The 25,265-nt window shown below is 39.3% G+C and overlaps 4 protein-coding genes and 1 long non-coding RNA gene across 6 annotated transcripts; 3 read left to right on the top strand and 2 right to left on the bottom strand.

Annotated features, from left to right (window-relative positions):
- The first annotated feature begins 430 nt into the window (after window positions 1-430).
- Window positions 431-7,484, top strand: LOC117634672 (protein GRIP). Of its 2 annotated transcripts, XM_034368857.1 has the most exons (22): window positions 431-615; window positions 755-1,181; window positions 1,320-1,435; window positions 1,531-1,700; window positions 1,811-1,904; window positions 2,026-2,112; window positions 2,241-2,321; window positions 3,116-3,241; window positions 3,406-3,514; window positions 3,602-3,681; window positions 3,846-3,974; window positions 4,085-4,185; window positions 4,651-4,784; window positions 4,925-5,022; window positions 5,105-5,224; window positions 5,323-5,350; window positions 5,495-5,553; window positions 6,005-6,076; window positions 6,150-6,197; window positions 6,372-6,477; window positions 6,573-6,631; window positions 6,764-7,484. In XM_034368857.1, exons 2-22 carry the CDS (start codon window positions 782-784, stop codon window positions 6,872-6,874), a joined length of 2,328 nt encoding a protein of 775 aa, XP_034224748.1. In that variant the 5' UTR covers window positions 431-615; window positions 755-781; the 3' UTR covers window positions 6,875-7,484. The 2 variants fall into 2 exon arrangements, with proteins under 2 accessions (XP_034224748.1, XP_034224747.1); XM_034368856.1 differs by having other exon boundaries at window positions 431-1,181.
- Window positions 7,485-7,889: 405 nt separating this feature from the next.
- Window positions 7,890-10,098, bottom strand: LOC117634673. The gene is made up of 2 exons (XM_034368858.1): window positions 9,488-10,098; window positions 7,890-8,882 (listed from the first exon to the last, which is right to left on the bottom strand). Exons 1-2 carry the CDS (start codon window positions 10,070-10,072, stop codon window positions 8,055-8,057), a joined length of 1,413 nt encoding a protein of 470 aa, XP_034224749.1. The 5' UTR covers window positions 10,073-10,098; the 3' UTR covers window positions 7,890-8,054.
- Window positions 10,099-10,251: 153 nt separating this feature from the next.
- LOC117634675 lies at window positions 10,252-11,464 on the top strand. The gene is made up of 3 exons (XR_004586819.1): window positions 10,252-10,362; window positions 10,536-10,706; window positions 11,360-11,464. It is a non-coding gene; the product is annotated as an uncharacterized LOC117634675 (long non-coding RNA).
- LOC117634674 lies at window positions 11,408-15,840 on the bottom strand. The gene is made up of 3 exons (XM_034368860.1): window positions 14,864-15,840; window positions 13,536-14,207; window positions 11,408-11,629 (listed from the first exon to the last, which is right to left on the bottom strand). The coding sequence occupies exons 1-3, from the start codon at window positions 15,380-15,382 to the stop codon at window positions 11,426-11,428; spliced, it is 1,395 nt and encodes a 464-aa protein (XP_034224751.1). The 5' UTR covers window positions 15,383-15,840; the 3' UTR covers window positions 11,408-11,425.
- A 6,765-nt stretch (window positions 15,841-22,605) lies between these two features.
- On the top strand, window positions 22,606-24,402 carry LOC117635479. Its single transcript, XM_034369791.1, has one exon. The coding sequence runs from the start codon at window positions 22,606-22,608 to the stop codon at window positions 24,400-24,402; it is 1,797 nt and encodes a 598-aa protein (XP_034225682.1).
- The last annotated feature ends 863 nt before the right edge of the window (window positions 24,403-25,265 follow it).

The following is a 25,265-nucleotide window of genomic DNA, read 5'->3' on the forward strand; positions in this document are numbered from 1 at the left end:
TTTTAGAAGAATGTGTTCTTTAAAATTATTTAATTTTCATTTTTTAAAAAAAGAATGTGGAAAATAGCCTAGATTTATGGACCATATATCTTAAGTTCGAAACAACATGACATCTTAGTTGTGTGTGTGAAATCCCCCTCCCCTTTGCTTTGTACTCTAAAAAAGAAAATGAAAAAAGTGTTCTTTAAAATTAATTAATTTAACCAAAATTAAAGAAAAGCCAGCTCTAGCACTGGCCTAATAAGAGGTATGGGCTCTAGGCCTGCAAATTTTGAGAGTTTGGGCTTCACAAGTAAAGTTCAGTTAAGATTCCCACCCAAATTTGGGCTCTACTCTTTTGTTACTAAAAAGCCCTTCTCAAATTTAAGTAATTACGGCTCTTATGACGGAGGCATCGGCCACGTCCTCCCGCTCCACCGTTGGAGATATAGACAAACAGCAGATGCACGTCCGTGTCAAAAACGGCGACGTTTACCATTCTCAGTCGCGCCCTGTGTCTGCGACTCTCTCTTCTGTGTGCTTGGCTAAGCGTTAGACTCAGACTTCCAGCCGAGCAACACCAGGGCGGGATTTCAATTTTCTGGATAGATCTCCAATTCTCCATCTCCCAAAACGGTACCGTCTGGTTGTTGCTTCGAATTTCAGCAGCGTTGATTTCACTGAATTGGCTTGTTTGGTTTGGGATCTGAGATTCTGATGACATCCACACAGCATTGATACGCACCGTTTTGATTGTCGTGTTTGTCTCTCTCAGGTTGAAACTTGAAACCAAGCGTTAACAATGTCGACGGAGGTTGAGGCTCAAATGGAAGAGAAATCGAAGCCGCAGAAGCACGAAGGCAATGGCAATGGAGATCTCGCGTTGGAGAATGGCGGCCAGGGCTCGAGCGATGCTCATGATCAGCTTGTTCAGATGGTCATGGAGCTCAAATTGCAGAACGAATTCCTGAAGTCTCAGTTCGAAGGATTTCAGAATTTCCAACAAACAGAGCCGAGTGAGACGGAAGGCGGTAAATCTGAAGAGGTGGAGCAACTGCGTCAAACGATTGAATCGTTGAATGTGGAGCTTTTGGAAGAGAAACAAACACGAGCTGCAGCTGAAGTGGCTTTGAAGCATCTTCAGGAAGCACACTCGGAAGCAGATTCTAAAGCTCAAGAGCTCTCTGCGAAGCTCGCTGAAGGTCTGATTATGTCTCTGCATTGGTAAATTTGTTGTTTCTGTTAGGAAAATGTAGCTGATAATATCCAATTATCGTAATTCATAAGTTTATCTTTCGTAATCTGAATGTATTGCACTGTTTGCTGTTCATTTTGTGTAGCTCAACAGAAGTTGGATCAAGAAATAAAAGAACGGGAAGAGAAGTATTCTGATCTCGACTCGAAATTCACCAGGCTTCACAAACGAGCAAAACAGCGTATTCAAGATGTTCAAAAGGTAAATTCTTTCCGGATTGTCAACATACGTAGTGGAAAACCCTTTTAGGTGGAAATTAAGTTCGGAAGCTGGTCGCTATTGTCTTGTTTCTTCAGGAAAAAGATGACCTGGAGGCTCGATTTCGTGAAGTAAATGAAGCTTCTGAGCGAGCGTTGTCCCAACAGTCAGCATTGCAGCAAGAGCTGGATAGAACAAGGCAACAAGCAAATGATGCACTGAAAGCAATTGATGCAGAGAGGCAACAACTAAGAAGTGCAAACAATAAGTAAGTCCTCAGTTAACTTCCTACCATGACCCATTTATGCATATGTTGAGAGACTCATAACTGCTTTTGCCATTTATTATCTTAACTGTAACTATGTTCTTGACATACAGACTACGAGACAACATTGAGGAATTACGGCACCAATTGCAACCAAAGGAGACCGCTATTGAGGCATTACAACATACAATTTTGGAGAAGGAACAGGTATGACTATTTGTGCTTATACTTTGGGAGGTTCTGTATTATTCTTTAACATGAGATATCTATTAATAAGAAATAAACAGAAAAGGATATCTATGTTAATGTTAACTTGCATTTATCTCAGATGTTGGAAGACATGCGAGGGTTGCTGCAGGCTGCTGATGAAAAAAGGCAAGCTTCAATAGCTGAACTCTCTGCTAAACATCAGAAGGTGTATTTGCATTTGTATGTCTAATTTAATAGTCCTATTTGTTTATAATAAAAGATGGTGTATTTCTTTCCCTGCTATTACTTTCACCAACAAATTTGTGCTTTAATTACTGTCTCTGATTTCTTCAGAATTTGGAGAGTTTGGAAGCCCAGCTTGCTGATGCATCATCTGATAGAAATAAAGCAACTGAAACTATTTCTTCACTGCAGGTGAGAGTTTTGATTATAATGTTCACTCCGTTTTTAACAACTTATAGATAGGTTTGAAATTCCTTTCTTTTTTTTTTTTTTGAAAAAAGAAGATAGGGCTGAAGTTAATCTGGGGCTAGCTTGAAATCTTACTTTGGTTTTTGTAATTTTGGATTGAGCATGAGCTGATACAGCATATTAATGAGCTCCAGTGCATTTTCAAGTTTAGTTCCTTAATGCGTGAGTGGGCATGGGCATGTTTACAAGCTTGATTGGTAGATGTTTTCACTCCCAATACGTCACTAATAATCCTGAGTTGGACTTGAAATCTCAACAAAACAGTAAGTCCTTTTAAGTACCAAGTGAAAAACCAAGATCCCCAAATTTAAGATACTTTTGTAACCTTTTCAACAAGCTTATATCTATCAGTGTTTGGCCCGTAATTAGATTAGGAATAATTCAACCTTCTTGTTCATGAATATGCTAGGAACTGATTAGCATGTTTGAGCTTAGGCTGTGGCTTAAATAGATAACCATAAACAACTCAAGTCATGTGAAGCCTGAGTCTTGTGCTCCTCTCAATTGCAGCCCACTGTTGGAATAAAAGAAAGGTATAAGGTCCATTAAAATATAAGGGGCTGGAAAGTTGGCATCAGAATGGGAAGACAATAAAGTAGAAGTGGATTAGTGGTTGTGTTATCTTATATCTTTGCTTGTTTTTGGGATAATAATTTTACTCCATTGCATAGTTTAGTCACCTACTGTTTCTGTAACTTGCAAATGGATCAGACTAATTAGTGAATGTAATTCTCCAGATGCTAGTTGCGGAGAAAGAGTCTAAGATTGCAGAGATGGAAGCAGCATCAACGGGTGAGGCAGCAAGGCTTAGAGCTGCTGTGGAAACTCTAAAAGGAGACCTTACTCACCTGAAGCATGAGCATGTATGAATTATGGCTTCCAGGATCTCTTATTTGCCAGACCATTATGTGTAGTTCCTTATTTGATGCCCTTTTGTCAACTGAGAGTGGTTTTTTGTGTGCCTCTAATCAATGTCACCATTATCCTTGCCTGGTTACTTTACCATAAAAATATATAATTCTTCCAGGAGAAAGAAAAGGAAAGCTGGGAAGCCGCCTCCAGGGCACTGAACACAAAGCTCCAAATTGCTGAGAGCAACCGGATATGTGCTGAAATTGAAGTAGCCAAAATGAGAAGTATATTTATGTTCCTTACTGAATTTTCATCTGTTTAGATGTGTATATATATTTATATCAATATCACATGCTTTTCCCATTGGGCAGGCCAGCTGGAATCAGAGGTGTCTGCAAAAACACGAATGCTTGATGCTAGGGATGCTGAACTTGCAGCTGTCAAGGAGGAGGTTTAAATTTATTATCCTCTCCCCCGGCCCCACCGCGCCCCCTCCCCTCCCCTCCCCTCTTCTCCTCAACGGGGTTAAATTTAGTGAAGATCTAGTTTGCTTACATCCAAATATTTATTGATCTGTCTTCTGTCCTCATATGTTCTACCTATTATATCCTGCAGATCAACCTCCTTGAACGTGAGTTTTCTTCTTACAAAAGCCGTGCTCATGCACTTCTCCAGAAGAAGGATGCACAGCTAGCTGGAGCTAAAGATTCCGAACAAGTCAAAGCTCTTGAGGAAGCACTAAAAGTGTGTACTTGCAATTAATCTTATTTTTTTGCATGAAGTAAAATCTTGAACTGACATGCGCATCTTCCAATCCTTATTAATTACTTATATATATTCTTTTTTTTCTGTAGGAGGCTGAAAAGGAAGTATCTTTTGTGTGTGCTGAAAGGGATAAGGCCCTTCAAGATCTTCAGAATGCCTTGGCTAATCATTACAAAGAAATAGCAGAAAGGTAAATTTATTGCTGAATCTGCTGTAGTGAGCTTTGGCCAGGGGCCCAAATTTGGGATTGGTTTCGAATTTCCCTAATCCAGAAATGGTATAGATATATGTTCCTCATAAAAGGGCAAGGTAATTATAATTTATTAGTAATTGTAATAGAAAAATGGCAAGACGATTCTTAAAATAAAAGGCACCAACATGTGTTTTACCAGAAGTACATAAAAGCTCAATGCTCTGTTGCAACCAATTTCAACAATTAGCTATTTTAGACTTGTAGTAAACTATTCACCATTTCATGACCATAATTACTTGCGTCATGGTGGCTGTTCCTTCCCCAATGTAGTTTGGTCTTGTTTGTTGTCTAAAAGCCTTCCACTCTTCATGGAGTATCATTTAGTTGTTTACGAGTTAGGTAATATACTACTGTAAAGTGTTACGTAATGATCTTGATCTTTCAGTTCCATATTTGTTACAGAGATGCTGCTCTTAAGGACGCCTTGCAGCAGATCAAGAGCTTAGAGTCAATGCTTGAATCTGCTAATAATCATCACCGATCAGCAAAAGAAGCATGGGAGGTGAACCTTAAGAGTTTGGAAGAAACATGGCAGGGTACTATCTCCATGCTAATCTAATTAAATATCTTGTTTATTTATGTTTTTCCCTCCAATGTTTATCTTATTGCTTGTTATAGGCAATGTTTATTGTTCAAAATTTGAATGGAGTTATTCTTGAAATAATAATTTTTGCAGTAAGATGTGACACACTGAGAGCCCAAAATGAAGCATCTTCTGGAGAAGATATAAAAAAAGAATTGGAAGAGCTCAAATTACAGTATAAAAAATTGAAGGTAATTTACTTTAATCTCTCTCTCTTTGCTCCTTTACAATGTTTACATTTTGGGTTTCTCTTAATTGTATTCATCATTTTAGGAGGAGCACAGTTCATTTCATGATCTCGCTGATAGAATGATTGAGGAGAAGGACAAAGAAATTTCTAGACTTGTAGATGATAACAAGAAACTTCATCAGTCATTGGACTCAAGACCACGAGTATGTTCCTTTTTCTTAAGTGACATCTAAACTTTATCCTCACACTTCAATTTTCTGATAAATTTCTTTCTTCTGTATTTGTAATCCGTTATCCTCAGGCTGATCATAACGATAATTATAACACAGGTAGGAGGATCCTGAGTACAATTTCTTATTATTTGTTCCAGTTAGAATAAGAGTTTCTTTATTGCTGGAACTATGGTGTTTTTTAGTTGTTGGGGTACCTATTGGAGTTTTAACATTTCTTTTTCTTCACACTGGTATAATCAGGCATGTATAAACACGACACGTCAAGTATAAGCAACTCTGCTGCAGAACAGCAGATTCTGGTAATTATATTCTCTCTCTAGATTTTTCTTGCCATGTACCACCCAACTGGGAGCTTCTTGTTTTTAGCAGTTTGCTTTTAATTCTTATATTTTACTCTCTAGTCTTGCCAAGAAAAAAAGAGAGAAGGAAAACATTGGGTTATTGTACCTGGAGTATTATAATTTTATGGCTGGTTATGTTAGATATTTATAGTTGTGATCTCAAAATAAGACAGCTAGATTTGATAAAATTAGAATGACTAGGTGCTTCACCTTTGTAGTGATGAACTTAATGGTATAATGATGGTCTAGAGTGCTGATATTTATAGTAATTAGGCTACTTGGGGGCTTTAAGATCTTATTACGAGTTCAAGTGTACGAGTTATTATAATTGCAGACTTGTGCACTGGCTTTTACCTTTTCATGCTGTGCATCCAAATGTGTTCATACACTGTTTTAATATGAATTTCAGATTTTGGCAAGGCAGCAAGCCCAAAGAGAGGAAGAACTAGCACAGTCACAGCGGCACATTTTAGCGCTTCAAGTGTGTAATCCTTCATCTTGAATACTACTGTTCTTTAGGTCAGTTCTGATACATGTTTTTTGTTTCAACTCAGGAGGAAATTGAGGAGCTGGAGCGTGAGAATCGGTTGCATAGCCAACAGGTATCAAGAAGCCTGGATTTTTGCAGATTTTAGCCTCTGTTCTTTTGGCTTGATTGATTTCAATTGTTTGGAAATTCCTTTTGAAAGTTGTAGTAAATAATAGAATGTGTATGAATTGAGCAGATCTGAAAATGAAATTGCTGATGAACTGGCAATGGTGTGACATATATGCAGGAATCTATGTTGAAGGCTGAGCTTCGCAACATGGAAAGAACGCAGAAGAGGGAAGGAGTAGATATGACATACCTGAAAAATGTTATCTTAAAGCTTCTTGAAACGGGTATTTCTATTATAGACTGATGTAACAATCAAAGTCGTCTATTTTATATTCAATAGATGAAGTGGAATGTCTGATTGTTTTTATTACTCAAATAGGTGAAGTGGAGGCCCTATTACCTGTAGTTGGTATGCTTCTTCAATTCAGTCCGGACGAGGTGAAATTCTTATCTCCTATGTTGCTGTTGTAGTTAGTGAGTTGTCTATGATGCTCCGAAACTATCACACTTCCCTTGTGGTTTTCCTAGATTGTCAATTCCATTCTAATTTGTGCACACTTACTAATGCAGATACAGAAGTGTCAACAAGCGTACCGAGCATCCGGAGATGTTCCTCCTAGCCCAGCGAGTGATGCTTCAGGATCAGCGACTTCTCTTTTCTCAAGATTCTCATTTTCATGACCACAGAAGTGAGATTGTAGAGAATTCTTTGCACGGAAACTAGCTGCTCCAGCTAACCAACTGCTTGCCTCCAGATTCAAAGGTGGAGGGTGCGGTCATAGTAAATCTTGTATTCTTTTGTAACGGCGAACCCCTTGTTTATTAACACTGTCCAGAAAATGTAAAGTACGACAGAGCAATTATACGTTACGAAGAGAGAGAGAGGGTGAGTGAACATTTGGCCGGGATCTGTAAGGAACCCCCTATTCTCCATTTATTGTAGAGTGTAACAACAGGAGCAACGGCGTGATTTTGGAGATTATATTGGGACAAGAGTACCTATCATAAATTTGAAGGCGTGGTTTTACTCGACACAAGATTTTACGCATACTCTGATAATGGTAAATGATAAATCTCAATAGTAGTCAGATAGTAGAGCCTCCTCAGCAGGCAATTGGTTGTCTTCGACTATGCTACTCTTGTTCACGTTGCCATATATCTATTGCCTTTGAAGTGAGGAGTTATTTTTATTTCCGTAGTGAGTTGGGACCATCCATTTTCTGAATGTAGCCTATTTTCTATTTATTTATGAGACAATTACGTGTATATCTAACTGAGAATTGTTGATTGATGAGAATTTCACATTACTGAGAAGTTATCTTTACAAAAGAGAAAAAAACCACAAAGCCTTATCTTTCGATCTCTCTCTATCTCAGATGGTCAAGTTTTTCGTTCTTCACTCTTGCTTAAAATCTAGCTGACTTCCTTTTATGAGCATGAGGGTCTGATCTCTGAAAAACTTAAATATTTATTTATTTATTTTTCTGTTGTGTACCCTTTGAAGCCCCTCACTTGATACTTAACGTGGTGCTAGTTTTTGGGAGAGAGAGAGAGAGAGAGAGAGAGAGAGAGAGAGAGAGAGAGAGAGAGAGAGAGAGAGAGAGAGCAGTGCTTGTTCCCCCTGTGTCCATTAACCAATATTGCCGTGATGCTGAGTAGCTTTTTTATGTCCTTGGTTTTGGAATTTTCTCCTTGGTGGCCAATGAAATACGACATTGAGTAGCTTTATTATTATTACATCACATAACATTCCTTCATTACAATTACCTCACACCCATTCATGATCATAGCTCTATTTAATTGAAACAGACAAACTAATCTCTCTATGTCCATATGATATCCATTAGGAGAAGCTACCAAATCACCTCTTTCGCCCGGACAAAATCCCATGTATTGACAAAAACAAGAGAAACAAGAGAACCACGAGAAGCAAACCATATATATTTGCTAACATGGGTTCGGGGGGCTCATTCATAGAACGCAAAAATCGTACCCTGCCGTTGGTAGCATGAACTTTATTCCCAGTAATGTTGTTGAAAACAGAGCCTGTGCCTCTGCCGTGCTTTCCTTCGGCTCCATTTTGGGAGAGGCTGCTTGGTTGGAGTTGAGGAACAGGTGGTGCCTTGCTTAGCATATATTCATGAATCGCATCAATTACCTTCTGACGTTCAGAAGTGCCATATTTTGGGGCCGCTGTACGAGATTTGATGGCCAGCTTACGCATTATATTCTTATTGTATTTTACTGAATCCAATTCACCATCACCATCTGGATAGGTGGGCATTTCCTCAATAAGTGCAAGTAAAGCATTTCGCACAATCCTTGGTGACTGCCAGTTCGATAATAGCCTTGCGCTGATGTCGGTTTGGATTTTGAAGCGACCATTTTTCGTCAAAAACATGATTGAAGGAGGCTTCGATGGGTATCCCTCCGAAAACTGGACCACCCCATGATAAATCCCACCCTCGAATTCAGTTCCACTAGGGCCTCTGATTGCAAATTGCCATTCATATGGATTCCAATCGAGCTTGAGGCACTTGAAATCGTTGGAGGGGTTGGATTCAATCTCATTATACTCCTCTAGAATCCGCTTCTCCCCTGAGTTCTGTATGTTGGACTTGTCCTCCACTATCACACTCCGATCCAATTCCATCTGCGTTGATCCGACTCGATCCACAACCACCTCTTCCTGTTAACAAAAATTTAAATATACAATTATTCCCAAAATACGAAGAGCAAATATGATAAATAGCCGGTGTCTGTTTATAGGTAGGGCTAGTCATGCAGAGTAAATATGATAAATAGTTTTGCTTTCTTAGGGGATTTGTATTCATAGAACCCAAAATTCCTACCCCGTCGGAATTGGTAGCATTAATAAATGTATTCCCAACAACATTGACGACATAGGCGCCTGTGCCCTGCTGCTTTCTTTTGGCTCCATTGCCACCCTCCTCCTTCAACTACTCTCTCACAAATATTACAAATTGTTATGGAAGACAAACTTGGATTGTAAAAGCCCAAGCATTTTCCACCCCTAAAAGGACCCTAAGTAAAACAAATACATAAATATATATACATATATCCATATACATCTTCTCCGTCCAGAAATCGCAGTTCTCTTCCTCAGATTTTTAAACTCTGTTTTCTGTTTTTTCATAGATAGACTAAATAAATAAATAAAATAAAAAGAAGAGGGTTGCAGCGAGAGAGAATGGAAGAGAAGAGGTAAAAAGAAGTTCAAAATTTTTCACCCAAAAAAAAAAAGTCAAAATAATTGACCGGTGGATTGCTGACCTGACACGGAACGTTTGTCGTCCGTCGGACTTGAGGAACAGGAACAGGTGGTGACTTGCTTAGCAGATATTCATGAATCTCATCAATTACCTTCTGACGTTCAGCAGTGCCATATTTTGGGGCTGCCGCACGAGATTTGATGGCCAGATCAGGCCTTTCTTCCCTATTGTATTCTACTGAATCCAATTCACCATCTGGGTAGGTATGCATTTCATCAATAAGTGCAAGTAAACCATCTCGCACCCTCCATGATGGCTGCCAATCATTCAATCGCCTTATCCCGATCTGGTTTTGGGTTTTGAAGCAACCATTTTCCGTCAAAAGCGTGAATGAAGGAGGCTTCGATGGGTACTTCTCCGGAAACTGGATCCGCCCATGATAAATCCCACCCTCTAATTCGGTTCCACTAGGGCCTCTGATTCCAAATTGCCATTCATATGGGTTCCGCTCGAGCAGGCAGCACTTGAAATCGTCGGAGGGATTGGATTGCATCTGATAAAATTCCTCTAGAATCCGCTTCAACGATCGGTAGCGATCCAATTCCATTTGATTTTGTTCGATCTGCGTCCAAACGACTCGATCCATCACAACCACCTCTTTAGATGGATTCAAGGCTCTCACAACTTACAGGGACAGAGAAGAAGAGGCAAAGCTGCAACTGTTTGAGAGTTGGACAGAACTAGTCTAGAGATGTCTATTTGACTGAGAAAGAACTGAACAGGGGAAATCGAGCATGAGATGAAAGCGGAAGGGTAGAGAGTGCAAGAGAGCCAAGTCGAGGGGAGGAGATTGCAGAATGAGGGAACGGCGCCCGAAGATAGGAGAGCGTGACAACATTTAGGTAGTATACCAGCTGCACCGGTAGCAGGTAGCAGGTAATATCACTTTGAACTGTCGTTCCACATGTCGCTTTACAAATCTTATTCCCATATAATCACTTTGGGACTTGAAATTACCAAATTAGCCTCCTTAGAAAAATAAAGGCTTTGCCAAAGCCATGGATACCTGTCCATTAAGTAAGTTTTAATCCTTTATTTTTTCTTTCCAGAAGAAGAAATAATGGACGAAATCAGAGTCGATTTGCCGCCTTCTGATAGCATTTACTTCAGGGTGGGAATCATTAACAAGAAGCTCGATGTGGATCAGTTCCAAAAATGTCCATTCTTGCCGCAGTGGGCTATCGGGTTCTTGTCTCGGATCGTTGAAACGGGGCATCCAGGTATTTATTTATAACCTTTCTGTTCTGATTACATTTCCAACTTTGCGTTTCTGTTTTTATTGAAATCATTTTGTGGGCTTTCCAATATGTGTGTGTGTTTCTTTCAATTGTCTGTTTCTGGGTTGTTGTTCTATTGGTCCTGTTCTCAAGTAGTAGCTGAGCAATTGCATATGGGTTTGTATGCTGGAACTAAATAAGATATATTAAAGTATATTTTAAATTTTGAAGTGGTTTTTTTAATTAAAAAAAAAGATCAGTTTTCTTTTTAAAGATTCCCCTTTTGTTTATGTGTACGTATACATACAGCTCTTGATATTTATCAGAGGTTTATTTCAATTCCTGAATAATCTTTTTTCCCCGATAATTGACAATGGAGTTTACTCATCGAATATTGCAATCCTGTTTTGTATGGCGATGCATTGAATTAGAATGGACAATGAATTGTTGTTTGTGGAATGAAGTTGTGGAGGGTTTCATAGAATGGTTGAAAACTTTCTCGAAATTGAAAGAAAATCGAGTGTGTGAGTATCATGAACTTGAACCAGAACATCCAATTTTTGGAACTCCTGTTCGATGCAAGTGCATGATCATTATAAATTCTTTGCTAGTTTGCTTCGTAATATGCTATAAGCTCGTCTTATTGCTTGTTATAGGAAATGCTTATTGTTCAAAGTTTGAATAACCTCAGAAGCTTTGTCGTTCCCTTCAAATTATTACCACTACAATGATATGTTGTTATAGTCGAACATGATGATCATGAACGCAATTGTGGTGGTCGTCACGAGTGATGTACTCAAGAAGTGGCTCCAGCATGCCGTCGAGTAGCACTCCACCACCGCCTGGCCACCTCCCACTTCCCACTCAAGAAGCCTCGTCGCTCCATTCACCGGATTTATAGTCCGCCCTACGGCCTCAAAAAACGACTGAAATAAAGATATTAAAAAACAGAACCTAATTAGCATAAACAAATAGAAAAATAAGTAATTCAACTACAAAGCTAAAGACCAAATGTCTTGGGTACAGCCATGCATGCAACAAGACCAAAAGTTTTTAGTGCTTCTGCTTTCTCTTTTGTTTTGGTAGGAGAGCAGAGTGCCTCAAGAAAATTTCATAATTCATAAAAGAAAAAAGTACATACCTACTACCTAGTAAATAATATGTGCAGTTGAATATGATATGTATAGTTTATTTATTAAAATTATATTCGCTTTATAATTCAATATATTCTTTAGTCATTTTATATTAAGGTAAATTAGTAATTCAATAAATAATTTAATAGTAAGATATACTTAATTAATTTTAGAGTTCGGTTAACAACACTTATTTTATAATATATTATGAAATGTATAAAAATAAATAAATAAATAAATAAATAAATTATTTGGACAAGTAAGAAAAGCGGAAAGAGAAGGGATTATATATATGGGAAAATTCTACGTTGTGCCGGTGTATGGATGCGCCTAAATCTAAGCCATTGGCTCACTTGAAATCTATGGCTGTGAATAACCACTATAACTCAACCCCATCAACCGGTACAACCAGTCAAGGAAGAAAGAGAAAAACAAAGGGGAAATAAGAATAACGCAAAATACCGCCCAGCTCTCTCTAGCAGTTCTCTCTTCCTCTCTCATTGCTCTCTCCATCGTCTAGCTCTCATCTCTCTCTTCTGATTCACGAAACCCACCATCAACGATGAGACAAAGGAAGAGGGAAGATGAGGAGAATGGGAGGCAGCATTCCTACGCTGTTGACGAGCCATGTTGACTACAAAAAGAAAAAAGAAAAAAGAAATCCTAATGAAGTGCTTTTATGCCAATTCATTTTCAGCTATGTTTAACCTCTGCTGCGATATGCTAGAGATGCAACGTTTAACCTTGACAAGCAATATAGGTTGTGTGTGAATGTGATATTAGTAGGTGGTTTACAGATATGATTTCTTTGAGATATTTGCAGCATTAATTTTTTGCATTAATTTTGCATGAGTTTTCATGTTCATATGTGTGACAGTATTATTATTATTTTTTGTACCACTTTAAATCAATCAATAGTCTTTTTTCTGCTTCCTAAGAAAAGAGTAGTACTCTACTACTCTATGCTTATTATCTCCCCGAACCCCTGTCCATCTCCATCTCCCTTATCCTTTTCTCTTTTCTCCACTCTCTCCCCCCCCTCCCCGACCCAACAGCAACTTCAAGATTTTAAGGGCCTTGTGCCAAAACAATAAGAGGTAAAATAGTCTTTAACAAAAAATTATAAAAAAGAATCAAACTATATAATCAAAATTTTGTGATAATCAAATTACTAATTATCAATAACTAAAAATAATAATAATATATAAAATATAGGAAAAACAAAATCTGAGAATGAGAGAGAGAGAGAGAGAGAGAGAGAGAGAGAGAGAGAGAGAATTGAGTGGTTGAAGGCTGAAGCTTGCAAAAAAATGAAAAGATAAATGCGGTTAGAAATTTTTTTTGCACACAAAGTTCAAAGTTGTATGTTGAAGTTGAAGGACTCTTATATTGGTTTTGGGAAACATGAAAACCAATATTAAATAAGAATATGAAAATCAACATTAATATTATCCTATTAATATATAAGAAGTCAAAAGCCAAAGCAATCGGATACTAATATAATAAAGGAAAAATTCTTGCCCTAAACCCCCTGGATCAGAAGCTGCGCCAGCTCCTAAATTAGAAGCTACCAATAAAAGAGAAGTACGCTAAAGAGTATGACCAAACTCGAAAGTGTACCGAAGACCAAAAAAAACCCCCGAAAACGTTCTGTTATCATGAGGTTGGGTGCCTCATTCTCAGATTGAAAAATTCCTACCTGTTTGGAACCGTGAACATTAAATGTATTCCCAACGATGTTGTTGACGACAGAGCCGCCGCCTGTGCCATTGCTCACAGGGCTCAGTTGAGAAACAGGAACAAGTGGTGCCTTGCTTAGCATATATTCATGAATCCCATCAATTACCTCCTGACGTGCAGAAGTGCCATATGTTGGGGCTGCTGCACAAGATTTGATGGCCAGATCCCGCCTTTTTTCCCGATTGTTTTCTACTGAAACCAATTCACCATTTGGGTAGTTAGCCATTTCCTCAATAAATGCAAGTATAGTTTTTCGCACACTCCATGATGGCTGCCAGTTCGATAATAGCCTTAAGCTGATGCTGGTCTTGATTTCGAAGCAACCATTTTTCGTCAAAAACACAATTGAAGGAGGCTTCGATGGGTATCCCTCTGAAAACTGGACCATCCCATGATAAATCCCACCCTCGAATTCAGTTCCACTAGGGCCTCTGATTGCAAATTGCCATTCATATTTGTTCCACCCCTGCGTGAGGCACGTGAAATCATAGGAGGGATTGGATTTAATCTCATTATACTCCTCTAGAATCCGTTTCTCCAATGAGTTCTTTATGTTGCACTTGTCCTCCACTATCACACTCCGATCCGATTCCATCTGTGTTGATCCGACTCGATCCACAACCACCTCTTCCTGTTAACAAAACTTTAAAAATATAATTATGCTCACAATACGAAGCAAAGAGATGAGGAAACATAGTCGGCGGTGTCTGTTTATAGGTAGGGCTAGTCATGCAGAGCAAATATGCTAAATAGTTTTGCTTTCTTGGGGGATTTGTAGAGGTACTCATTCATACAACCCAAAATTCCTACCCAACAACGTTGGTGACATAGCCGCCTGCTCCCTGCTGCTTTCTATTGGCTACCTCAGTCAGCTGGGAGAAAACTTTCCCTGACACGGCGATATCACGTCAGCAATCCAAATCATTATCCCAACTCTGTCTCTCTCCTCAGTAACACCTCTGCCACCCTCCTCCTTCAACGACTCTCACAAATCTCACAAATGGTTATGGAAGACAAACTTGGATTGTAAAATCCCAAGCCTTTTTTACCCCTAAAAAGCACCAACTATTGAAATTGGGAAAACACTTTACCAGCTTTGGAAGATATACTAAAGAAAGATGGAAAAATGCTGGACACATTACATTTATATTAGATTTTGTATTGGTGAGCTTCACCTCTCTAAATGTAGTATATGAATGTGATAAGCCTGTACAAATAAATAAATAAAGGGTTGCAGCATAAGAGAACGGATGAGAAGGTAAAATAATTGACAGGGGGATTGCTGACCTCACATCTCTGTGTCAGGGAAGTGTTTCCCGTCAGTTGGAGTTGAGGAACATCCCTTTGCATATAGTCATGATTCACATCAATCAACTTCTGACGTTCATAACTGCCAAATTTTGGGGCTGCGGCACGAGATTTCTTGGCCAGATCACGCCTTTCTTCCTTGTCTTTTACTGAATCCAAATTACCATCTGGGCAGGTGGGCATTAAAGCAATAAGTTCAAGTAAAGCATCTCGCACCCTCATTGATGGCTTCCAGTTTAATGTCACCTTGGTATTGATATTGAAGGAACCATTTTCCGTCAAAAAGATGAATGAAGGTTCCTTCCATGGGTATTCCTTCGGAAACAGGAGCCGCACATGATAAATCCCACCCTCGAATTCAGTTCCAGAAGGGCCTCTCAGTGCACCTTGCCATTCATATGAGTTCCAATCGAGCTTGCGGAACTTGAAATCGTCCGAGGGATTGCGTTCAATCTTATCATACTCCTCTAGAATCCGCTTCTCCCCTGAGTTCTCCATGTTGCACGTGTCCTCCACTATCAACTCCGATCCAATTCCATTTGATTTTGTTCGATCTGTGTCGATCCGACTCGATCTACAACTCTTCCGTCCGGTTAACAAAAGGCAGGGCTCGTCATGCCCAGTAAATATGCAGATCTGGGTTGTTGTTGTTTCTTCAGAGCAAATTCAAAAGCTTGTATGGATTTGAAGTTCAAGGCTCTCACTTGTGCTTGCAACTGCGGCGAATCTTCAATTGCAGACACTTGCTGTGCGAAGAAGAGGCGGCTTAATTACAATACGCACCCTTTTAGTTGCATGTTTGGTGGCCCATGTTAAAAAATTGTTTTATACCTTTTTAAGTCCGATACATTCATTTGGGAAAAACATAAGGAATCAGAAAAAACCAAAACAAAACAAAAAAAGCCCAAAATGCTAATTTTACATATATATTGTTATAAATCTGGAGAAATTGATGAGAGAAAAATGGAGGAAGCAGAGAAAATTCTCCAGATCGGAATTGATTATTTCTGTATCACAAGCGATGAAATTTTTATAGGCAAAAGTTTCTTCCAATGTGTGGGCCCCCTTCCAACATGTGGGCTCCACACATAATAATTTACAATACTCCCCCTTGGAGACCACAAATGATATGGAATATATCTCGTTAAAAACCTTGCCAGTAAAATCCCAGTGGGACAAAAACTGGTCGAAGGGAAAAAGAGTACATAACCATGTATTACATAAAATTCTGTATATATTGACACGCGTGCGACACTGCCTCGTTAAAACCTTGCCAGGAAAAACCCAGTGGGATAAAAACCTGGACGAAGGAAAAAGAGTACAGTGTGGAAAGGTCTTTATTGATGGCACTCTCCCCCTGATGCTTGATAGAATATCTTGAAGCCATACTGTTGATCATCTGTCTGAATGTCATAGTGGACACTGCTTTTGTGAGTCAATCTTGAGCGACACTGCCTCGTTAAAACCTTATCAGGAAAAACCCAGTGGGATAAAAACCTGATGAAGGAAAAAGAGTACAGTGTATGAAAGTCTTTATGAATACCATGTCCCCCCTGATGAATATCTCCCCCTGAAAACTTCATGACTAACTTTGTTCCAGTAAACGACCATATAGATTGCCAGAGTCCGCATATCTCACATCATCCCAAAATGATGGTGATGGAGTTGAGCTCAAATACGATGTCCGGTCCAATATACTTCCGGAAAATCCTTAAAGTGTCCAACGAATAATCCTCATAAAAATGCTTCAATACTTTCTGAGTATAAGCAATAATCTCGTTGGCATAATGCTCGATCTTTCAGTCGAGACAAATATTTCTGGAACTCTTGAGAAACTTTAATGTGTTGCAAACATATTAATGTACTCACTGAGGCAATTTATGCATATTAGTATGGAGTACAGATTTTGTGCTTCAGGCACATGTCCTTCAGGGACTTGCTTCATACAAGTTCAATCCTTTCAAGGATTTTGTTTAAAGGGATTAAACTTTATGACACATTATATAGCTTTAACCCAGCTATTTATACATCTTTAGGGAATCACTTCAGGTGATATGCTCTGTGCATTTAATAACCCTTAAAGACAACATGTTGGTCTCCGTAAATATGCAATAAAGGGGCACAATTGAATCTATAAATATGGAGAAAACCCAACATTCCTTGTTTCTGCCAGAAACATTGTGTCATACAAAGTAGGAATATTCTCTTTTATTCCGAACACCCAAGTATAACTTTCAGTATTAACAAATTTTGGGGTTCGTACTGTGGGTTTGTTCTTTCACGTTCATTCTCATCTATAATGGAATTGCCTCAGTCCATTTTGGCCAATGATATTGTCGACATTTTAATAATTGAACGTGGTTCCAATCAACACAGCCCATTGATGATTTGAGTAGCTACTCCAAAATCAAAATTTGTCATTCATCAATTCATGATCCCACCATTCCCATGTGCATGCGCATGCATCAATTATAAGCATTTCTTTGCCTTTTGGGTACCCAAGCCACTGCAGGGGGCTTTTATTATGTGAGAATGTAGATTATAACCTCCAATGGAGCGTTATGTTATAGTAGGGCGTGGATAATCTCCATTTAGGGAGTTGGAACATTTAGAACCATATCTGTCATGCTGCAGGCATGCAACAGATTAATATATATACATGTCAATTAATTTCTGGGACTTTTAACCCGTACAATTTGCAACGCATTAGGCGTGCACAATATCAATATTGACATGTCAAGGGATTTTCCTTTCGGGACTTCAATCCACATCATTTGCTACGCAACAGGCGTGCATCATATTGATCACTGCTATACCCATATTTTGTTCTTATGGGACTTTAATTTGTGCAGTGTATTATCAATGTATCCAACTTGCAATTTGTAAAATTTGCATTAATAATTCATGGATACATACAAGCCATTCTTTTGGAACAGACTTATCTCCCCATTTGATTACCTTTCAAGATAAAATATCAAATAAGTATATAAGCGTAAAAATAACACAAGTATTGCTTACATCCTTAGGTGGGAGAAACTTTTCTCAAGTATCCTTCATGCTTGTATCGGCCCAGTAAATATAATGTAGCGCCTGATGATCTAGTTATATCCTGCAAGAGCAAAATCACAATTCTTTTCTCTGTCAATAACTCTCAAAGTTAGGATCACTTCATGGATTCTTTCTTCAGATGTTCATTCTAAAGAAATAAAATCTCTTATGAACAGAGAGCTGCAAAAGAGAAAAAATGCAAAAAAAAATTGTGATATTGATTGCAAGATAAGGTAAGCAATCAGGGAAGGAAGCTGGTGGGAGCAGACAAGCAGCTCATCAATCAAGGAAGGAAGCTGGTGGGAGCAGAAAACAAGCTCTCAATTCTCCTAGTCTAGAAGGACCTCAGGAGATTAGAGCACAAGACCGCCTTCACAATTCCCTGATCTTGCAGAAACATGATCAGGGATAGTCTTGCTTCCTGAATGGATGATCAGAGATAGTCTTGCTTCTCAGGCATATTAAGTGCTTAATGATAAGAAAAACAAGTAGATATAACATCATTTTGTATGGGAAAAATGGATGTCTTCTGCAAAGAAAATTTCGTTAGTAACACATTTATACACAAATACAATGAATAGATAGAACCGGTGAATTTCAAATTAACCATAGGAAAATTGAGAGATTCTCGGGATACTTTTGAAAAAGTAGCTCCGTGAAATCCGTAAAGCAAGATCGGCTTTGAAAATAATACTTGAAACCGCCGAAAGTGCCGACAGGCATTATCAGAGGCCACGTGAAGTTTTGGACTCTTGCGAAAGAAAAAGATAATGTGGGGATTCGAGAAGATATTGGAATCCTGAAAAGTTGCCATATTTTCGTCTATAGATATTGCCTTTGCAAAACTTGATTGGAGCAACTGCGTTTCAACTCAACTTCCTTCATTTTCTGAAACTTTAGTTTTTGTAAGACTTTCTTCAAAACCTTCTTAAAATGGCTTCCTCTTCTTCCTGCCCAAATAATTTCAATTTAAATGATGCTCCCGCAACAACTAGTGACGCCAAAGTTTGGCGTCCATCCTTTGTATCCAAAAATCGTCATCTCACAGTTAATGATTCTGTGATGATGAATGATGCTACTGCTGTCACAGTAGCTAGGAATTTCATTATTCCAATGGATGAAATGCTGTTGACAGGGAAGTCTGAAGAAGAGGCTATTGAGGACTCAATGGCTCAACCAATTTCAACAATCAGCTGTTTTAGACTAGTAGTCGATTGTTCACCATTTCATGACCATACCTACTTGAGTCATGGTGGCTGTTCCTTACCTGCTCTTCATCCAGTGTCGTTTGGTTGTTTACGAGTAAGGTAATATTCTACTGTAAATTGTTAAGCAATGATCTTCATCTTTCAGTTCCACATTTGTTACAGAGATATGTTGCTCTTAAAATTAATGCTTGAATCTGCAATACTCGTCACCGATCAGCGAAAGAAACTTGGGAAGTGAACCTTAAGAGTTTTGAAGAAACATGCGGGGTACTATCTCCATGCTAATCTAATTACATATCTTGTTTTCTTGATATTTTTTTCCCTCCAACAATTTTGATCTTATTACCTTAGGAGGAGCACAGTTCATTTCGTGATCCTGCTGATAAAATGATTGCGGAGAAGGACAAAGAAATTTCTAGACTTATAGATATGGTAACAAGAATCTTCATCAATCATTGGACTCAACACCACGAATATGTTCCTTTTTCTTAAGTGGCATCTAAACTTTGTCCTTACAGCATATCAAGAGTTTTATGTTTACAAAAAATGCTAAAAAAGAGAGTATAAATCTAAAGGAAACGCAAGTAAATTGGCCGTTCTTGTTGGAACAAATAGACTCTAAACAAAGACCTTTGAAGTTCTCTGAAGTTTATCTGTTAATTATCGAATGAAAGGGAATTGGCTTATAAAGCCATTACAAATAACTGAATTGCAAAATAACAGCCCACGTCTTTAACAACTCTAAAATCGTGGTAAACAACTAGGAAACAGTCAAACACTAATCTGAAAAACAAAACAAGCTCCTAAACACTAGGAGTTATTGACAGATTAAAACTAGAGTCCTAACAAGTCATAAACTCTAGACATTTGAAACTTTTCAAACGTCTAACGTCCCTAACAGTTCTCTCTCTGGTTAGGTTACATACATACATTGTCGTGGAGCACAAGTAACAAAATCCTGGGGGCGGCCCGGCCCAAGTCTATATATTGTATTAATAACCTCTCTCCTCTCATGGACTCAAAATCTTTCAATCCGTAGTCGTCTTCTCAGATGAAGAAACCGGTGCAAGTGTATATCAGTTCGGTTCTGAAAGCATGCCGGAACCATGTCAATGTCGGCAAAACTTGTTCACCTCCACAACTGAATATCAAAAGAGTAAGGGCTCCTGCTGCAACTCCAACTGCTACAACAACAACTCTTGTTGGTCCTCCAGATCTCATAAGATTAACTAACAAGTTCTTCCCCTCCTATGGTAACCCCTGCCTAGATCTGTTTTACCAAGTGGTACCAGACGCCGCCGACGCTGGTACCAATTCGCACAAATATCTAAAGCAACTGCTGCCGTTGGCCTGGTCCCACAATCCCTTAATTTAAAGTCTTAAGCCGGACTCAGCGACCATCATATATCTGGGGGATCATCGATACATCACCTCAATGATCTTTGGTTTGTGCCGTCAAAGTATCAATATTCTCTGTAGGATCTGTGAGGCTTGATTCAATGAATGGCTTCCTTATAATTTGATCCACAACTTCGATGTGAAAACAATCATAAGGATCTAAAGGTCTTTTCAAACCTTCAAAGACCTGAAAATTTATAGTAGAATCTTGCATCCGGAGATGTTCCTCCTTTTTTATATTCAACGGCAATTTCCATTAGATTAGGAGAAGCTAACACAAAAAGAGGCTTACACTAAAGACTTGATCACCTCAGGTCGTCTTCGCAGACGTTTGGTTTTTCTTTCAAAACCAAAAAAATACAGAACAATACTGAAAAATTACAGACCAATACCAAAGAAGTAAAGACAGTATTTACCAAAACCATATTCCGTATTGCTTCCACCTCATTCCTAGAAGTAGAAAGCGAAATTCCTACCCCGTTGGAATTGGTAGCATAAATTGTATTCTGACTAAAAATAATGTTGTTGACGACAGAGTCCCCGTGCTTTCCATCATTTTGGGAATGCTCAAGCTCTTTGGAGGCCTGTTGAGGAGGAACAGGAATCATATCAACTACCTTATGACATTCAGAATTGCCATATTTTGGGGCTGCTGCACCCTGGTTTCAAATAGCCATATAGATGGGTTCCACCCAAAAGATGAAGGCAGACGGAATTGGAAATAGGCGATGTATATTCTTCTCTGCCTCACTACTGTAAGGCCAGGTTCCTTTAAATTAACAGAGATGGATAAGGGTTACTCAAGTCTGCCCACCAAAACTATGGTTGGAAAAGCAGTTACTCAAGTCTGCCCACTAAAACCAAGGATGAAAAAGCAGTTTTAAAAATATAAATATAAATTCAAAACTAAGGTGTTTGATAAACATCTAGAATCAAATTTTTTTTTAAATATAAATTTGTGGTCAGTGACGGCTGTTTTTTCAAAGCAGAGAGAAGGCAGCTTTCAAAAGCTTTTTAAAAAAAATAACTGGTGGTTTTAATAAAATTTTGGCTTTCTCATAATGCCCTCACTTATTTTTCAAATGGACAGTCCTTGTCCCTCCGATTACACTCCTCTCATCTGCAAACTCCTCGAATCAAAGTGGGTAGAGAAAGGAGAAGAAGATAAAATTTTCGAAAAAAATTGTGTAGAGAGAAAGGAGAAGAAGAAGCCCCATCAAATCAACGAAGAATTCATACTCGAAAAAGAAGGCCGTACAACCTTAAAGAATAGTTCACGAATGTGAGAATCTTAACGGTTATGTATATATGTTTGTATAGAAATGATTGCCTATATATTGTAGTTCAACAATGTGATTATTACATTTAATTAAATTATAACTTACATAATTTATTTATTTATTTAGAAGTGACACAATGGTTCATTATCGGAGCCAATTGAAGGCATTAACCGAGCAGCTAATCCGCATTTTCTTCAAATCCTGGAACATTAATCCGGACTTCTGAAGGATTAAGTATTGGTCTGCAGTTAAACTGTTACCCGGACTTCTCGGACGTTGTGTACTTCTCGGACTTGCCGGACCAGATCACCTTGGGCTGAGAATAGTTCTGGGCCTCCTTGAAGGCCTTTTCCCAATCTCACTCAAACAACCCTGCTCTGCTCCGAGTAGTCCTCAAACACCAATCCACACATGTATATATCATAACATTTTAAATGCAGAAATGTTATAAATATTCCTTTTATAATTTATTACTTATTGTAAGAGAAAAACGCCAAGATTATTCTTAAAATAAAAGGCACCAACATGTGTGTAACCAGAAGTACATACCTTGCAGCATATCAAGAGTTTTATGTTTACAAAAAGAAGCAAAAAAAGAAGTGTAAATCCAAAGGAAACGCGAGAAAATTGGTCGTTCTCTCTCTGGTTGGGTTACATGTACAAACATTGTCGTGGAGCACAAGTAACAAAATCCTCGGGGGCGGCCCGGCCCAAGTCTATATATTGTATTAATAACCTCTCTCTTCTCATCGACTCAAAATCTTTCAATCCGTAGTCGTCTTCTCAGATGAAGAAACCGGTGCAAGTGTATATCAGTTCGGTTCTGAAAGCATGCCGGAACCATGTCAATGTCGGCAATACTTGTTCACCTCCACAACTGAATATCAAAAGAGTAAGGGCTCCTGCTGCAACTCCAACTGCTCCAACAACAACTCTTGTTGGTCCTCCAGATCTCACAAGATTAACCAACAAGGTCTTCCCCTCCTATGGTAACCCCTGCCTAGATCTGTTTTACCATGTGGTACCAGACGCCGCCGACGCTCGTACCGATTCCCACAAATATCTTAAGCAACTGCTGCCGTTGGCCTGGTCCCACAATCCCTCAACGACCCTCAAGCTCATCTGCAACATACTCAATGTCCGTGGAAAAAGCGACGAAGACGGCTTCTACACGGCGGCGTTTTGGCTCCATCAGAACCACCCTAAGACCCTAGCCTGCAACGTCCCGTCTATTGCCGGGTCCTTGGGCGATTTAACGACCCTTTTGGGAATTCTATACCGGATCCTACAACCCCAAGATCGCCCCCTCCATCTCTGTCTCTACGGGGATATCATGAAAGCCAGCTCTGCTGGTAGCGAGAAGATCCTAGCCTTGGCCAGAATGGCCGTTGAGAGGTACCAGCGTGACCCGGATTATCGGTTCTTACACGACCGGATTTCGGATCTTTTCACCGATTGCTTGAAGTCTGATATTCAAAACCTGAACAAACACCAGCAGCAGAGTATCAATGATGACGACGATGATGAGTCTACTAAGTGCTTGGAGATAACCTCCGCGGCGGAGTGGTGCCCTTCCATCGACTCCTCTTTCGATCACGCCACTCTACTCTGCGAGAGCATCGCCAAGAAGTTTTTTCCCCGAGAATCGTACCCGGAATACGAAGGTGTTGAGGAGGCCGATTACGCCTACAGAGTCCGTCACCGTTTGAGGAAGGAGGTTCTGGTGCCTTTGAGGAACGTCCTGGAGTGTTCCAACTATCACACACGCATGAACAAGTGGGGTTATAATCCGGGATTCAAGCGAGAGCCCTGTGCGGTCAAGAAGTATTTGGAGGACGTGAAAGCCGCTGGCAACTCCAAGATTGAGCCCGGTGCTTTGCTTCCACATGAGATCATAGGCTATGTGAACGACGGGGATGTCGGCCAAGTCGCTGAGATTCAGTGGAAGGCAATGGTGGAGCACATCTACTTAAAGCAGGGCAAGTTCAAAAACTGCTTGCCTGTATGTCATTACTTCGGAGAGGCGGCTTTGCAAATACTGATGTCCGAACTAAGTGAAGAGCCATGGAAAGGAAAATTGATCAATTTCAGTAAAAATCCTCAGCTATATTCATTACAAGGGCTTGATGATCTTAAGTCCAAGGGCGAGCTTGTGAAGAGGATGGACTGCCAGGACTGGGAGGTTGATATGCACAAGGTGTTTGATTTGATTTTGGAGGTTGCCGTGAAGGGTCATTTGAATCCAGAGCAGATGATAAGGAGGGTGTTCGTGTTCGCCAGTTACCAAGGCTTTGATGACGCTTTGGGCTATGACCGTTGCTGGAAGACTGATTATGAGGCGATACAGCGAAAGTTCAAGGACAAAGGGTACGGGGATGTGGTGCCACAGATTGTGTTTTGGAATGTGTGCAATGTTATCCCTACTTCCGTGCGTTCTACACAACAAGGGGTGGCGATGTTGAGTGGCTTCCACACAAATTTGGTCAAGTCCTTTTTGGACAATGACGGCGAAATTGGTCCGGAGCATGTCATGGAAGCAGCCATATCTGACACAGGATATCAAAATCTAGTAGTAGTGGACTGAATCTCTGTTCATCAACATCATCCATCATCATCGTTATATGTTTTAATTTAGTTAATTGTTTCCTAATTTGCTTGCTTGTTCTTTAATTGAAATTGAAAACTCTATGAGATGTTTATTGAGTGTTTGGACTATCTTTAATATTAATCTTATTAGTAGAATTGCTTGTTCCATTTTATGCCTCTCTTAGAACCAAAGGCTCGTCTCAGCCTGCTGAACGAAAGTAAGTTAATCATCAATACTCAGTATACAATATGTTTTACCATCAAACATTTTGTGTATCTGAATATAAATATGTGTGTGTGTGTATATCCGGATTTTCCTTACAATGTTAAAGATGGTTGCTAATATTCGGGCTAGCACAAGTACCAGAGAAGCACAAGGTTCCAAAGCCTATTACAATGTAAACTCTCTCTATACATATACACAAACAGAAAAAAACAGTGGATGTAACTCAATTTTATGAGTGAACTACTCTATCTCATGGTGTTACGTGTGTGATTGCGACAGTACGGCTATTCAATTTTCACCCGTTAATAAAGGGCACATTCATCAATGACCTAGCAGACTTCTCAACTGGCCACATTGCTCTCATCAATGGCGTGCGTTGTACAAAAGATCAGCCTTCCTCTTGTTCTTCTTTCTCACTCAAACCACCCTGATCAGCTCCAACAAGTCCTCAAACACCAATCCACACATTTATATCTGATATATCATAACATTTTTCTGGGCCCCAGCATAGATGATCCCAATTTTGGACTCATCGGCAGGCTTGGAACAGAAATTTGAGGACATATCAGCAATCAAGAGGCCATTTTTGCTACTGAATATTTATGTAGCTGCTTATATTCAAATATTTCCTCATC

The sequence above is a fragment of the Prunus dulcis genome, chromosome 7 (assembly GCF_902201215.1).
Source record: "Prunus dulcis chromosome 7, ALMONDv2, whole genome shotgun sequence".
In the NCBI taxonomy this organism is placed as follows: domain Eukaryota; kingdom Viridiplantae; phylum Streptophyta; class Magnoliopsida; order Rosales; family Rosaceae; genus Prunus; species Prunus dulcis.